Genomic DNA, 16,089 nt, shown 5'->3' with positions numbered 1-16,089 from the left:
AATACAAATCCTGGCAGAACACCATGTGCAGTGCACTAGTTACACACCAGAACAAATATGAAAAGTGGCTGATACAGATATTACAACAGGGCAAGGTTTTCTCTCAAGCCTTCTAGCAGTTTAAACAATGGTATGTGAAGAATCCTAGAGGTAAGCTGGCATCACATATTCACAAATCCTTCCAATATCTGTTTTCTTTTCCTTTCTTTTTATTCCCTTAGAAGTGCATTGATTTACAAATCTTGAGCAACAGAAAAAAAAAATTGGTAATTTTTTTGGATGCAAGGGATCAAAGGACTGAGACAAATTTTGCTGCTGCCAAAGTAATCTTAGGATCATTATCTCTAAGCAAATAGAGATTTCAAAGAATAAGGAGGTGCCTGATCCATAATAAATGGCTTAATATAGTCCCTAATATTCTCAAAGAACACAGACATCAAAACCAAAATAGTATTCAAGCAAAACATGAAACAATATGTCAATATTATTAAGGCCACAAGGGCAAATTCTATCAGAATAAGGCCTGTTCAAAAACCTTCCTTGTAAAACCACAGAGGGTAAAATATTTAATCTTCCAAGTAGAAAAGCTCTACAGTAGCACAGAGTAGCTAGATTATACATAAAAGGTAAAATCTGTTTTCATTAGTGGAGCAAAGGCAGGCATGTTCTTAGGAGCCAAAATAGTAAACTAACTTTGGAAATGGTTTTTAGAAACAAGGTAAAAACCTTTGACAGTGGCAAGATTTGGTCACAACTATCAGAACTCTGAATTCTTCTGATACAGAACTCTTCATACAACTGCTCCATACACAGCATCTAATTCTTGCTTTCAAAAGGGCATTATATGCTCTCATCACTGTTCAAAAGATATAATTACAAAACCCCTAAATATAAATGAGACTCACAAGATCTTTTCATGTTCCAACAATCCACTGGATGAGAACAGTAGTCACAAATGCAGGGTCTTTATTGTGGTGGCCCCAAGGATGTAGAATAACTGTCCTCCTGAGGCTGTGAGTTCTACATTCCTACTTGCCTTCAAAAAAGCTGTATGGTGCATCTCTAGACAGCCTCAGATTGAGGCTAGGAAAACCTAGGTTCAAATCCCTACTCAGCTATGAAGCTCACTGGATGATCCTGGGCCCTTCTCCCCCTCTGCCTAACCTACCTCTCAGAATTGTTGGAAGGATAAAATGGAAGAGGGGAGATACATGTACAGTGTATTCCTTGGAAATAATAAATGTGGCATAATCATTTCCAGTGGGGGTTTGGAGGGTCAGGCTAGAGATAGTTAATCAAACATGCTGTTCTGATGCTATCCTATTAGCCTTGGTTGTTTCTGGCTTCTGATTTTGATCCTGAAGCCCCCCAGCTGGCCAAACAGTGGTATTGCAACAGGGCTCTTTTATAATATAAATGACACAAGTCACTGCATCCGGTTTTATCTCCCCATCTATTACACCCTATCTCAGCATCCCTTAATAAGCAGAGCTCTGAAACCAGACGTACATTACATATCTGCAATTGGTCTCTGGGATCTCTCTCGCTTAGGTTAACTGGGTCACCTTGCCTGGCAGCACAGCACATCAAAACAAGAGCGTTGGGTGAGACCAGTGCTCCATTTAGTCCTGCATCTTGTTTCACACAGCAGCCAGCCATTCCCATGGAGGGCAAAAGAAACAGGACAGGAGACCAAGGCCTTCCTCCACACTGGTATTCAGAAGTTTGCTGCCTCTGAATATAGAGGTTCCCTTTAGTCACTGTGGCCAGTAGTCGGTGATTGACCTATCTTTTATGCATCTGCCAAATCCCCTTTTAAAATTCATTTATATTCTTTTATAGCTTTACTTTGTTAAAGCTAAGCAGTTCTCAGGGTGCTCAATGCCTGAGTGGGATCCCCTCAAAAGCTTCTTCAGGTCCCCAAAGGAAGAGCAGGAGTGTAAATATTTATTTATTAAGTTGGGATTTTTAAACCGCCCTCCCCTGTAGAATAGGGCTCAGGGCAGTGTAAGGTAAAGGTAAAGGTTCCCTTGCTCGAAAGCCAGTCGAATCCGACTCTAGGGTTGCAGTGCTCATCTCGGTTTCCAAGCCGAAGAGCCAGCACTGTCCGAAGACGTATCCGTGGTCATGTGGCCAGCATGACTAAACACCAAGGCGCCCGGAACGCTGTTACTTTCCCACCGAAGTGGTACCTATTTATCTACTTGCAATTTCTTGCTTTCGAACTGCTAGGTTGGCAGGAGCTGGAACTAGAGACGGGAGCTCTCTCCGTCATGCGGCACACTCGGGGCTCGAACTGCTGAACTACCGCCCTTCCACAGCCTGCAGTTCAGCGTCTTAACCACTTGAGCCACCGCACCGTACATCAGTATAAAATAATTACATAAAATCATATTTAAAAAATGGAATATATTATACAAGCACCTATGAGCAGTCAGATGGTGATGGGACTGCCAGCGTATGCCACTGCCTCGTGTGGGGGGGCGGGGGAGCAGGAGAAACAGGGGTGCCTGCCATAGGGGAAGCTGTCGCTGTCCTCAACCAAATGCCTGGTGGAACATTTTTGCCTTATATGGCTTGTGGAACTGCCACGCAGGGCATGGGTGTTATTCGGCAGAGAGTTCCACCAGGTTGGGGCCAGGACCGAGAACGCCCAAGGTCAAGGACAGCCGGATGTCTGACCAGCAAGTTCTTATCAGCCAAGCATAAAGTTCTTTGGGGGGTATACCAGGAGAGGTGCTCCCAAAGATATGAGGGTCCCTGGCTGCTAATATATATAATAAATGTATTACACTTTCATACACAGTCATATAGATGTCACTGCTTGTGTCAAAGGAGGTGGGGGAAACAGCACACCACAAAAGTTAACTTATCAAAGTTTTATTCTCTGTACAGTTTCTGTGTTAACAATAAAAATATTGAGTGTATCTGAGCCATGTTAATGCTATTATATACACCCCCTCAACAGAAGGCTACATTGAGAAGGACGGGTTGCTTGCCAGTAACTAAGTGTTTATTGATTACTTCCCAGGCATACAATGGGGAATTTCAGGAGATGTTAATTACATGGCACACGACAGAACAGAGAATCCTTCTCAGGAACCAGAACGGCCCCATCCTTTAAGGTGATGATCAAGAAAGTGCCTTTTAAAGATGTATCCGGATTTCATGTGGCATGCTACACAGGATGGGAGTTGCTGCGGCTTTCTTCCTTTTCCCGAAACAAAACATCTCAACGATGACTGCATCTCAGTGTTTCTTATTTGAACTGATTATCGATTAGCGTTCCTTTCATCTTGGCCTTCTTGGCTTCCAGTTCAGCCTAATTTAAAGTTAAGAAGGGGAAAAAAACCTGTATTTTTGTTGGTTTTTTGCACACTAATATCCTATCAAATGAAACAGGAGCAGAAGAACTGCAGAGGGATTCAAGGAATCCTGGTGTTCCTTAATGAGAAGATCATTAATGGTGTTCCTTAATGAGAAGATCATTAATGGGGGACAAGCTTCTCGGAAAGTCCACTTGCTCAATCCAATATTCTCCCGCAATGTGCAACTTTCAGGGATCTGCTGATTATGTTGGATCATGCTGGTTATGCTCTAAACATTCAGTTCACAGTGAGGCCCCACAAGTCTGGCCAGTGTCCCTTATTACTGTGCACCCTAGACCATGTCCCAAAATCTTCTGCAGCACACTACAGTTCCGTAGCAGACCTGAGCTGGAGTGAACTGGGATGTTAAAACAGCCCTGGAATAAACTGAGCCAAGTGGCTCTGCAGGATCAGCTCAGCCCCAACCTGCACTGCAGCAATGACAACAATGACTACAGGATCACACCACCAGTCCTCCCTCTAAGCTGTGGAGTCTTGTGAGCAAAAATTCTACTTTGTGAGCTACTGACATTAAAGTTGTGAGCAAGTGATTTGGCTGCTGCATAAATTAGTTTGCTCTGGAGCCACCCTTCCTGAGCTAAGAAAAAAATGTGTGAGCTGGAGGCTAAAAAACTGTGAGCTAGCTCACACTAACTCAGCTTAGAAGAAACACTGCTCACCACAGTATATACATTCGCAATGTTGCTGCTGCCATTATCCAATATGAACAGATTCTGTGGGGCCATTTGGCTCAGCTTACTACTGATCACCTGCAGCCCTCCAGTAACTTTTCTGGCAAGTTAAAGGGACGGTCCATTCCTGCACTCTAAGGTACCCTGCCCAACGTCAACAGGGAAAAGCTTACAAGTCTGAAAACTGCTGCTTTACTAAACCAGTCAGTGATTCACAGGCAGTACCAAGCTTTGTGTTGGAGACAGGGGAAAAAACCCACATCTTCGAGCATTATGCCTTACTTACTCATCTTTTGCCCTCTCATCTCTGAACTAAGTGGCTGACCCAATAGAAGAGATCATCTCATCAATCAAAGGCCTCCCATGTGGTGATGTGTCACCATGCTCCAAATAGTTAGAGCAATCACAGCTTTCCCTGTAGCAACTGACTATTATCCTTCCAGAGCTAATATCATCTATCATTTATTTCAGAGTCTTCCTGATGACAAGTTGGTCTTATAAACAAGAAGAAGAGATTGGATTTATATCCCGCCCTTCACTACCCGAAGGTGTCTCAGAGCGGCTTACAAACTCCTTTTCCCTTCCCCTCCCCACAACAGACACCCTGTGAGGTAGGTGGGGCTGAGAGAGCTCTGACAGAAACTGCTCTTTTTCAAGGACAGCTCTTATCAGAGCTACGGCTTGCCCGAGGTCATCCAGCCAGGTGCAAGTGGAGGAGTGGGGAATCAAACCCGGTTCTCCCAGATTAGAGTCCGCGCACTTAACCACTACACCAAACTGACTCTCAAAAATTCCACAGCATCATAATAAATTTTATGCAGTAGCTGCCAAATATCATTGTGTCTAATATGTACCCCTAAGGAGTGCTATCTTAAAGGCCAAAGTCTCGGTTACAAAAGCAAGGACTAGTGTGGCCGGGTCAGCCAAGCGTATGGGTTGGATCCAACTAACTTTTCTGAAAACGGAAGGGTTGGGGGTAATTGCCATCAATTCCCGCTTCCTGCTGCAGACTCCCAGTTTGCCTCTCATGCTGTTCCTGTGGGTCCCTGTCCCCCCCAAGGAGCATTTTGGGGAGGTCAGCGGGCTGCAGTGGGGCAGGGGGAGGAAGGAATGCTGTATTCTACAGAAGTGCCTGGATCCAACCCTAAGAAAGGAGAGAGTTTGCAAACCGGACATAGCTGATGGAAGGCCCTCTTGGCCACTATGACAACCTGCTTTTCAAAACAGCAAGGCTGAGTCCACACGCACTTCCCAAGCTCTTCATCTGCTCTGCAAATGCCAACTCTGCCCCCTGCAAAACAAGTGGGTGTAAATCCTTCCAAACCACCAGACTTCCTGACCAGCATCACCTTCATCTTGCCTGGACTGAGCTTTCAACTTGTTCTGCCTTAGCCCCTCGACTGCGGTCTCAAAGCAAATGGAAAAGGTAAACGGGAAGGGTAAATTTACCAGCTCCTGCAGCCTCCGCTTGCTCATGCCTTTCCGTTCCAGCTGTTTCTCAATCACCTTGGCGTTCTGTGCATAGGAATCAGCAATTTCTCTCTGGAAGACAGACAAGACCCTCAACAGAGTTACCTTGTAGCTGAATACAATATCGCTCTGCCGGACTAATTACAGATATTAATATAGGAGAATAAAGTCCCAGATCACAAACTGTGGAAGGAAGGTCCCTTCCAGCAGCATTGGTATAGGATGTTGCCATCTGGGTGGGCAGATGTCAGAGATACAAGGCTGGGATCTAAAGAATCATCCAACTAATTACAGGGCCCAAAGGAAATTTGGACTTTGTTTCTTGGACAACAGCCCACCTCCTCACCTCTGGCTGAAACGGCCAAAGGCTTCTGAAACTGAGACTGCGTGTACGTAAATGTGTAGGGTTACCATATTCTGAGAAGCAAAAAAAGGACATGTATCCCGACTGACTACTTCAAACAAGTAATCACTATGACAAATCTTATTTTAAATACCCCTCCTATTTAAGCTGTGATCATTGCGGCTAACTAGGAATATTCCTAACCTGCCAACCCAAAAAGAGGACATTTTCATCAGTTTTTTTTTAAAAAGAGCCCAAAAGAGGATGAACACCAAAAAAGAGGACCTGTCCTCTAAAAACAGGACACCTGGTAACCCTATGAATGTGTCATGTGTAAAGAACATATATCCAGAAGAACAAAAAGGCCTAAGGCAGGATCCCAAGAGGAGAAATAAAGGCAAAAACTGCAGAGATGAGGGAACTGCATATTGTTCTGAAACAGTGGCTTGCATCCATCTGCATTCAGGGCACTTACATTTTCTTAAGAATGCACCACCACCACCACCCCCGCTGAAGGCCCCCGTTATGTTGTTCCTGAAGGTCTACTGAATTGGGGGGGGGGGCTCGCTGGTTACGATGGTAGTGAAAAATCACCACCCCCTTCTTAAGAAAACTTATGGGCATGGAGGTTTTCTTAACAATGGGATGGATACAGGCCAAGATGTCACAGAAGTCTGCCTGGACGTTGCATGCTGCTGTGAGAAAAGCAGAGAAAACTCACCGCTTCAATTTCCTCTTCCTCTTCGTCAATGGTCGAGACAGTGACTGAGCTGAACTTGCCCATGTCCTTGGTCCGTTTGGTCATCATCACCTGGGAACCCAACAAGAGGTTCATTTATTTATTTGGATGTGACGTGTGGCATAAAAGACATACCGAGCTCTCTTACTTTGCCACGCTGAAGGAGCATCATGGAAATCTAATGCTGAGAAGAGACAGGTGACCCAAAAGACCTGACCTGTGAGACTTCATTTCACAGACTACAACTCACTATTAGGAGCTATGTTGCTTGCCCCTCTGTGGCGGCTCTGCAGCCCAGCAGGCCTTGCCAAAATACAAGAAATTGCTGAGCACTCGGGTGAGAACAGATAAAAGGAAGTACTTCTTCACCCAAAGAGTGATTAACACTTGGAATTCACTGCCACGGGAGGTGGTGGCAGCTACGAGCATAGCTTCAAGAGGGAATTAGATAAGCATATGGAGCAGAGTTCCATCAGTGGCTATTAGCCACAAGGTATAGATAGGAACTCTCGGTCTGGGGCAAGGGATGCTCTGCATTCTTGGTGCTTGGGGGGGGGGGCAACAGTGGGAGGGCTTCTAGTGTTCTGGCCCCACTGCTGGACCTCCTGATAGCACCTGGTATTTTTGGCCACTGTGTGACAGAGTGTTGGACTGGATGGGCCATTGGCCTGATCCAACATTGGATTCTCTTATGTTCTTATGAACAGGGCCATGCTGAATGCTTTCAATTTTTTTTAAAAAAACCCGCCCTTCCTCCAAGGAGCTCCGGGCAGTGTGCGCGTCCTCACAACAATCCTTGAGGCAGCTTAGGCGAAGAGAGAGTGACTAGCCCAAACTCATCCAATGAGTTCCACAGCTCAACAGTAGGGCTGCCAGTCAGTGGCTGGCCCCCAGAAGCATGCTGGGGGGGGCATGGGGGGCAATCACATCAATAGCATGATGTCACTTCCAGGTTCACCAGGGAAATGAGATCCCACTGTTGACATAATGGCGATTTTTGGCTGACTTTTTAAGCTCAGTTTGGCAGGAGCTTGTCCGGGCTTGGGAGCTAAGCAAGATTGACCATTGTCAGTACTTGCGGGGGAGACCACCAAGGAAAACTGGGGTTGCTATGCAGAGGAAGATAATGGCAAACCACCTCTGCTCATCTTGTGCCTCGAACACCCCATGGTTGGGGTCGCCATCAGTCAGCTGCAATTTGACAGCACATTCTTCTTTTTTCTGGTTGTGGGCTGTGCTGGAAAGTCTCCCACTGTAATGGGAGATCTGGCAGCCCTGGGATTTGCACCCCACCCCAAATTTGACGTTCTAACCTCTGCACTGATGTACCAGGATGCTGATGCATACCATGGGACTCGAAAGCACCTCCTTCAGGGAACGCAGGGGATGGGAGGCCTGTGAGTTCTGGGAAATGCATCCAGAAAGACTCTAAGTGGAGCCATCTGGACCGCTCCAGCTATAAAAACAATCGACTGTCCCAGCAAAAGTGTGCAAGGAAGCAGAGGCAGCTCTTCTTCCCAGAAGTCACCCGACTACGACTGGGGGTCAGTGGGGCAGAACGAAGAGCCACACCAGCACCCCAGCCAGCCAGAGCAGGCAAATGTTGTTGTGACAGTGAGGAGGCAAGTTCCTTGTCAATGATGATTCCAAGAAAAAGGGATTGATGAAGTCCAAAAGCCAGTGTGGTGTAATGGTTAGAGTCCTGGACTAGGATTTGGGAGACTCGGGTTTGAATCCCCATTCTCCCATGGAAACTTGCTTTTTGATCTTGGTCCAGCCACACACTCTCAGCCTAAACTAGCTCACAGAGCTGTTGTGAGGATAAAAAGGAGGACGGAAGAATGATGTAAGCCAAAGGGGGGATATAAATGAAGTGAATAAATAAATAAATAAAGCCAGACTGAGTTGTGTTATCTAAGGCTCAAGGTGAAGTCCACCCCAATACAAGTCCTGTGAGCTTATCATTACAAAGGATTTTTAAAAAAGATACAAATCGCAACAGTCCAGAGAGGCTCTAGTTCTTGGGACCTGAAATGCAGCATCTCCCTACCATTTTGCCCCCTTCCACCTCCCTGTAAGCATGTATCTCTCTACCTTCTTGGGAGGCTCTTGCTTCTGGGTGTAAATGTTTGTTTTTCCAAAGCCCTGTCCAAATTTGACCACAGCGCCATCAACAATGAACGTCACTGGGGCGTTCTTCTGCTGATGCTGGTAAAAGAGAAGCAGTCCACACCTGGGGAAGAAAATATAAAATGTTTTTGTGTAAAAAGAAAGAAAGAAATGCTTTGATTTAATCTGACATTCCAGCAAAATCAAGTTAAGAACATAAGAACAGCCAATGTTGGATCAGGTCAATGGCCCATCCAGTCCAACACTCTGTCACACAGTGGCCAAAAATACCAGGTGCCATCAGGAGATCCACCAGTGGGGCCAGGACACTAGAAGCCCTCCCACTGTTGCCCCCGCCCCCAAGCACCAAGAATACAGAGCATCACTTGCCCCAGACTGAGAGTTCCTATCTATACCTTGTGGCTAACCGCCACTGATGGACCTCTGATCCATATGTTTATCTAATTCCCTCTTGAAGCGGTCCATGCTTGTAGCCACCACCCCCTCCTGTGGCAGTGAATTCCATGTGGTAATCACTCTTTGGGTGAAGAAGTACTTCCTCTTATCTGTTCTAACCTGAATGTTCAGCAATTTCATTGAGTGCTCAAGAGTTCTTGTATTGTGAAAAAGGGAGAAAAGTACTTATTTCTCTACCTGCTCTATCCCATGCATAATCTTATAAACCTTGATCATTTCACCCCTCAGCTGTCGTTTCTCCAAGCTAAAGAGCCCCAAGTGTTTTAACCTTTCTTCATAGGAAAAGTGTTCCAACCCTTTTATCATTCTAGTTGCCCTTTTCTGCACTTTTTCCAATTTGATATGTCTAGTGCAGGTCTTGCTCCATTGTGATCATGAGCAATAAGCCTGTTTGAAAAACCATTTACTGGATTACAAGAAGTAATCTTTATTTATTTATTTATTTATATGTGAAGTACTATAAATGTTTGAAAGCGGTAGATGAATGCTAGCATTACGTTAATAATCCTCAACATTTATAGAGTGCTGTGACACACTACTTTGTAACCTTGCAACGCTCTTGTGAAGTAGGTCACAAGATCTCAGCTTGTTACCCATTCCGCTACTTCCGTTCCCAATATTAAATTTTTGATCATTTTTTTGTTTTTGTTCTATGTACAGTATTATTTCATTAGTACATACATTTTGTTTCTTAAGATAGCTGCAATACAGCTTTATTGCCCCATTCAGCCTAACACTGCAGGACCAGCAATTCACCTGCCTTGCATTAAAAATCTGTCATCTGGTAGTAATGGTGCTTGGGAGGCAAGGCAGCATGATATAGCCCTATCTCATCAGATCTCAAGCAATAGGCACGGTCAGAACTTGAATGGGAGACCACCAAGAAAGGCTCTGCAGTGGAAGGCAATGGCAAACCACTTCTGCATCTCACTTCCCTTGAAAGTCCCTTGCTGGGGCTTTCCCAGAAGTAACTTGTGACTTATCTACGTCATTATTGTGCTAACCCAATTGTTAGTCCAAACTTTGGATGGGAAGATCCCAGGTGCTGGATCAACCTTGCATATAAGAATGTTATGCCGACAATTAGCATTCTGAAGCAATTTTTGAGCCATGATCTAGACAAATGTTAAATCTGTGTCCAACTAGCCTTCCTAAACAACAGCCTCCAGGATGATTTGCTGGTAAATCAAGGTGTATGAACACATACTGATGTATGTTGACATGCAACAAGCCATACCTTCTAAGCAATAGCCTGAGATATCACAGAAGATACAAACATGGAATTGAACATGAGATGCAGGAGTATGCAGCCCTTCCTACAATGTAATCTGAACACATCCTGCTGGAAGTACTTACTTTCCACATTTTTTCCTGTATTGCCGTTCAATGCCTTCTGGCCTGCAGAAGAAAAACAAGCAGAACTTACTATGTGAAGACACTGGCGTCTATATGCCGTTAAACTGAATGCATTAAAAAAATACCCTAGTGTGAAGAGAAGTGAACTAAAACTTGCAGTTTTGCATGTTACCAGTAAATTCAAAACACATTTGATAAAACTGGATGCTGGGGAGCGCAGATCTGGATTTATATCCCTCATTGTTACATCATCTTTTATCTAATAAGCATAGGTGGCCTGTGACAAGCAGCCCTCCAGGTATCCTAGCAAATTCCTGCCTACATGGGGAAGAGGCAGATACACATTAGAAGAACCTGCCATACTCCCAGCTTCTGAGATTAAGAAGGAACTGCAGTTTAGAATCAGATTTTCACAAACAGGCTCAGATATTAATGAAGCAACTGTCTGATAGGAGTTACTCAGCAAAGATTTTAAAACAAGCTAAAAACACCACCAGATTATCTCAACCTCAAGGGGGAAGAAATAGAACACTGATAGAATGGTGATTACTTTAACATGTAATAGAATGTATACTCTGGTAAGAGATACAGTTCAGAAGCACTGGCATCTCTTATCTGGTATCCCTAGGTGTAGCTCTCCCGCCACCCTCCTCTTGCTTACAGATGATCCAGAAACCTCCAGGACATGCTGGTTAGGAGCAGAATAAGTGAACCCATCATAGACAATACCACAATTGATTCCCCTGTGGGCATTGTTCAGGGTGTGCTTTTTTCTGGTAAAAGACATACATTTCATAACTCATCTAATGGCAAGACTTTGTATATTAATTCTATTGCTAATTGTAATTCCAAAGCCATTATTTATATTATACAATGTCCATGTAACCTCCTGTATGTAGGCTTTTCTACAAGATCTGTCAAGACCTATATCTGAGAACACAAGAGCTATATTAGAACAAAAAAACCCAGCAACAACAAACACATAATGGGATCAGCCAGTGAGAGGCTATGGAACCTATGGGAGGTAGGGAGGGGAAATAAATTAAGGGATAGTTTGTCATTGCCTCAGACAAGGTTTGAGGAGCCAACAGAGAAATGGAAAACTACCCGGAGATTCGTTAGTTACTAATGCTTCACCCAAGGAAGGAAAAGAACTCAGACATCTATACCAGGGGTGTCTTAGCCGACCCGTAAGCAACTGGTATGTATGGAAATGTAAGGTACTCCCCCTTTTATGGTATCCCTTGGAAAAAACCTAGTCTTGCATATGATTAAATACATTTATTGGGGCTTTGTGGGTTCCCCAGTAAATCAATTGCTTTCACTGCTAGGAATCAATTGCTTTTGTTTGTATTTTGAGAAAAAATAAGATTGTTAATTGGGTTTGCCTGTGTCCTTTATAAAGTTTATATCTCCGGTACCTGGTATTACATTTTATGGCCCACATAGTGACATTTATGTCAGATCCAGTCCTCATAACAAATGATTTTGACACCTCTGATAGGTACATATGGCTCAGGGGCCAATAAAGAGCCATAAATACAGCCGGAATCCTCTGTTACCTTAGGGAAATAGTAGGTTAGGGACTTGTGATGGGACTGAGGGAAATATCCCAAGAGATGCACTAACCTTATTTCAATAGGCTAAGATTCCTGGGTTTAAGGAGGACTTCCAAACAAAATAATTCATTCTCTCTCTCTAGGAGAAGGAGAGGTGGATGTACTAGAAATTACCTCAGCTTCCAATTCTACCTCCCCAGGCTTCTCTGTAATAGCGGCATGTACTCCAGTACAGTTATTAGTTAACATTTCCTTATTAACGCAAACCATGCCATCACTAAAATCAACTCGGTCAAGTGTGGCTGGGTGGGAAAGGAGCTGAGACAATCAAATGGCCCTACCATGCAAATTAAAAAAAAGTCTACAAGGGGGAGCCACCCACTGCTATGGACTATCTTTCTGCAAACCTGGGGGAAACCCCAAGTTTGCAGAAAAATACAAACACTTTATAAAAGGTTAAGGCAGGGTTGCCAAACATAGGGCCCGTGGGCCAGAACCAGCCCATCCAGGGTTCTTATCGGGACCGCAAGCAACTGGTAATTACCTTTATTGTCAGATGACAGAGGCTGTGCATTATGTCCCTGTATACTGTCTCAGTGCTAATGAATAATGGGCAGTGGAAGCGGGAGGGCAGGCATCAGGGAGATACTTTAAGGAAATACTGTAAGAGCATTAGTATTTTAAACATGTTGGTATTTTGAATAAAAAATAATAGAACTAATTGGGTTTGTCTGTGTCCTTTATAAAGTTTATCTCTCTCTTACCTGGCATGACATTTTATAGCATACATGGCCTGGCCCGACAAAGTGGTATTTATGTAAGATCCAACCCTTGTAACAAATGAGTTTGACACCTGTAGGTTAAAGGCTAACCCTCCCACAGTAACAGCAGCACTGTGTGAATGTGCAGACAGTGCAGAGGGGAAAAAAAATAAACTACCAAAAAGCATTTTTGGATTGTCAGAACAAGCCAAAACGGAACCCAATAAGTTGGTCTGGTTTGAAGAAGGAGATGATTGGTGGAAAAAAGTGAACAGGAAGAGGACTGAACTTGAAGAAAACCCTGTAGGGGGCAGGAGAGAAGGCTATCTGGGGAAAAAAGGCAGCTGGAAGAGGAGGAGGAAGGAAGGAAGGAAGGAAGGGAAGCCAGAGCTAGCCGGGTGCTGGTAGGGATAGAAGGCAGGGGAGCTGCGGGGGGGGGGCAGAAGTTATAGTGACAAGGGCAGGAGAATGTGGGAGAAGACTAAGCATTTGACCATAACTGCGTATTGCACTGCTGGAACTTGCCAGTGGAGCTTGAATGAGTCTACCTGCGAAGATAAACATTTTCCTCTTCCTCAGTGTTACAGAATTTGTGGGCATGTTTGGCAGCGTCAATCACCCGGGCTCTGTCTCGTGGTCTCATGGGCAGCTTCTCGAGTTGACAATCTGCAGAAAACACACCAATCAACTAAGATAGCAGGCACAGAAATGAAGTGCAGCTGGCAAGCCCTTTTTCTACAGTCGGAGACATGCAAAGTTTTTGCTTCCAGACAGGCTCTTCTTGGTCACCATACTTTCCCCAAAAATATTTGTTCTGTACTTCGTTCTGTTTTCAGTAAAAAAATAAAACTGGTTTTCATAGCCATATAAGCTATGTTAATAACCACTGGGTTGGGTTTTTGGTGGTTTTTTTACAAATGGAGGCTGACTACACTAAATCTTTAGTTTGTGTGTGATGAAAACAAGCCATGAGGTCAGACATGGAGCTGCCTTATACCGAGTCAGCCCACTGGTCTATCAAGGTTAGTATTGTCCACTTTGACTGGCACAATGCTCTAGAGTCATAGGTCTTTCACATAATTTACTGATACATCCTTTTAATTGGAGATACCAGGGATTGCAACCAATGTTCCCTCTAAGCTGTGGAGTCTCATGAGCAAAAATTCCACTTGGTGAGCTGGTGGCATTAAAGTTGTGAGTGAGCGATTTTGCTACTACATCAATTAGTTTGCTTTGAAGTCCTCCTTCCTGAGCTAAGACAAAAATGTGTGAGCCGGAGGCTAAAAAACTGTGAGCTAGCTCACACTAACTCAACTTAGAGGGAACACTGAAATTTGCAACTGGGACCTTTTGCATGCAATGGAGATGCTCTACCACTGAGCCACAGTTTCTCCCTGGATATCTCCATGTCTTTCCGCCTAGATACAAACCATTTCATAATGTCCTGCAAAACAGAATTTAATTTCTAAGATAAGAGGCATTGGGTCACGGCTGCCAGGAAATCCAGACTGGAACCAATGGAAGTGTAACCAACAGAACCAATTCTTGGAAGCGTACACAGGATAACAGTCTAAATGCCTTCTTTTTTATTATCACATCCTTAGAAGTTTGAAAGGGGAGGGGAAAGCAGATTAGTTTCTTTGCCCTCCCCAGGGCATTTACTCACTATCCATCTTCCTATATCAACATAACATCCGTGACTGTAAGACTCCATGACCACCGTGGATCCATCTAGCCCAACATCCTTTGCAGCTGTGACCAACCAGGTGTATCCAGGAGGCCCAGCAGCAGAGCATGAAGTCAGCAGCCTTCCCTCACTGCCATTACATCTCACTAGCCACTGATATAGTGAGATACACTGCCTCCGACCGTGGAGGTTCTGGTAACCTTATGGTGGAAATGTGGCCTATAAATACCAATAGCTATATCTAATTTTATTTTTCAAATCCTACTCTAAGACGTAGATGTATTTAATACACTTCTACCATCATTCAAAGTAGAGGTCAGTTCTTGTGGCAGCCGGTTCCATGAGAAAATTATGCACTATACTGTCACATATATTTGTTCTGGATCTACCACGGATCATTTCTGTGGGGTGGCTCACCCCCCTCTACCCACACATTCTATCTTTAAGACTGTTTTAAATCTGCGGCCCTTAGTCGCCCCCTCTTTTATACTGAAATCCGCGGGGGTTTCTCGCGAGTAAATGTAGCCGGGCTTGGTTGCCGAGGGGACAAACGCACAACTCGTGATGAGCCTAAGAAGCCGGTCCCCGCCACGCACGCGGCGCGACTCACCCAAAACCAGCACCATCTGCCCACACAGGCAGTAATAGACGTGCAGGGGCTTCTCGCCGTCATCGTATTCCTCGCGGTCGCGCGTGTCCGAGCAAACAACCGAACGAGACACCACTTTAGGCATGGCGGCAGGAGCGAGACGTCAACAGACAACCCCGGAACAAACGCTTCCGGGCAGCGTCAGCTCCGCCTTCTCGGGGGCTGGAACAGGAAATAAAGAAGTGGGCGCCCGGTTCCGCCCGGCTGCCCGCTTTGCAGCCTCGAATACCAGAACTCTTCGTGAAGTTATTAGTTGCAAAAGGATTTGTACGCGTCTGACTGTGCGCTACCCAGGAGGAGGTGGGGCTCAGGCCTGTGTGGGAAACCTCCTCCACACGCCCCCCATTTCATGTGGAAGCCGCATGCTAAGACCCTGAAGCCTCGTCTTAGCTCACCTGGCTTGCTCCTTTTTGTAAAAAACGTCCCCCCCGACGAAGAGTTCTGGAAAACGTGTACAGTACACCGTTCTGGGTTTTGCAGGGGGGGGGGTATAGCGTATTTTTGTTTGGGGGGTTTGCTTTTGTTTAGTCACTGGGGCCCTCTGCGAGCTCTAATTTATGGTCTTGTCGAAACTCCGTAGGGAAACACTCTTAGGGCTGCCAGCCTCTAGGTGGGGCCTGGGGATCTCCCGTTTTTACAACTGATCCCCAGCCGACAGAGATCAGCTCCCCTGGAGAAAATGGCTGCTTTGAAGGGTGGACTCTGTGGCATTGTACTGTGCTGAGGCCCCTCCCCTCCCCAAACCCCACCCTCTCCTGGCTCCACCCCCAAAGTCTCCAGGTATTTTCCAACCCAGACTTGGCAACCCTAAACACTCTTCTTAACACTCCCTTCAGCGTTGATTTCCTTATATATTGCTTTTTGTCGTCTCGAGGAGCT

At 45.0% G+C, this 16,089-nt stretch overlaps 1 protein-coding gene across 1 annotated transcript; it reads right to left on the bottom strand.

Moving 5' to 3' along the window:
- Window positions 1-2,903: 2,903 nt before the first annotated feature.
- Window positions 2,904-15,338, bottom strand: LOC107123732 (chromosome unknown open reading frame, human CXorf56). The gene is made up of 7 exons (XM_015427062.1): window positions 15,172-15,338; window positions 13,423-13,540; window positions 10,555-10,596; window positions 8,707-8,845; window positions 6,595-6,684; window positions 5,510-5,602; window positions 2,904-3,322 (listed from the first exon to the last, which is right to left on the bottom strand). The coding sequence occupies exons 1-7, from the start codon at window positions 15,293-15,295 to the stop codon at window positions 3,260-3,262; spliced, it is 669 nt and encodes a 222-aa protein (XP_015282548.1). The 5' UTR covers window positions 15,296-15,338; the 3' UTR covers window positions 2,904-3,259.
- Window positions 15,339-16,089: the final 751 nt, after the last annotated feature.

Source organism: Gekko japonicus, unplaced genomic scaffold (assembly GCF_001447785.1).
Source record: "Gekko japonicus isolate JY-2015 unplaced genomic scaffold, Gekko_japonicus_V1.1 scaffold425, whole genome shotgun sequence".
In the NCBI taxonomy this organism is placed as follows: Eukaryota; Metazoa; Chordata; class Lepidosauria; order Squamata; family Gekkonidae; genus Gekko; species Gekko japonicus.
This window is presented reverse-complemented; position numbering and strand designations above follow the sequence as displayed.

Excerpts from the sequence above, each read along its gene's own strand:
- LOC107123732 (XM_015427062.1), bottom strand. The coding sequence starts at position 15,295 with ATGCCTAAAGTGGTGTCTCGTTCGGTTGTTTGCTCGGACACGCGCGAC. Across the intron at positions 10,597-13,422 it reads GAAAATGTTTATCTTCGCAG|GCCAGAAGGCATTGAACGGC; the intron begins GTAGACTCATTC and ends TTTCTTCTGCAG. Across the intron at positions 8,846-10,554 it reads TACAGGAAAAAATGTGGAAA|GTGTGGACTGCTTCTCTTTT; the intron begins GTAAGTACTTCC and ends TTTCTTCCCCAG.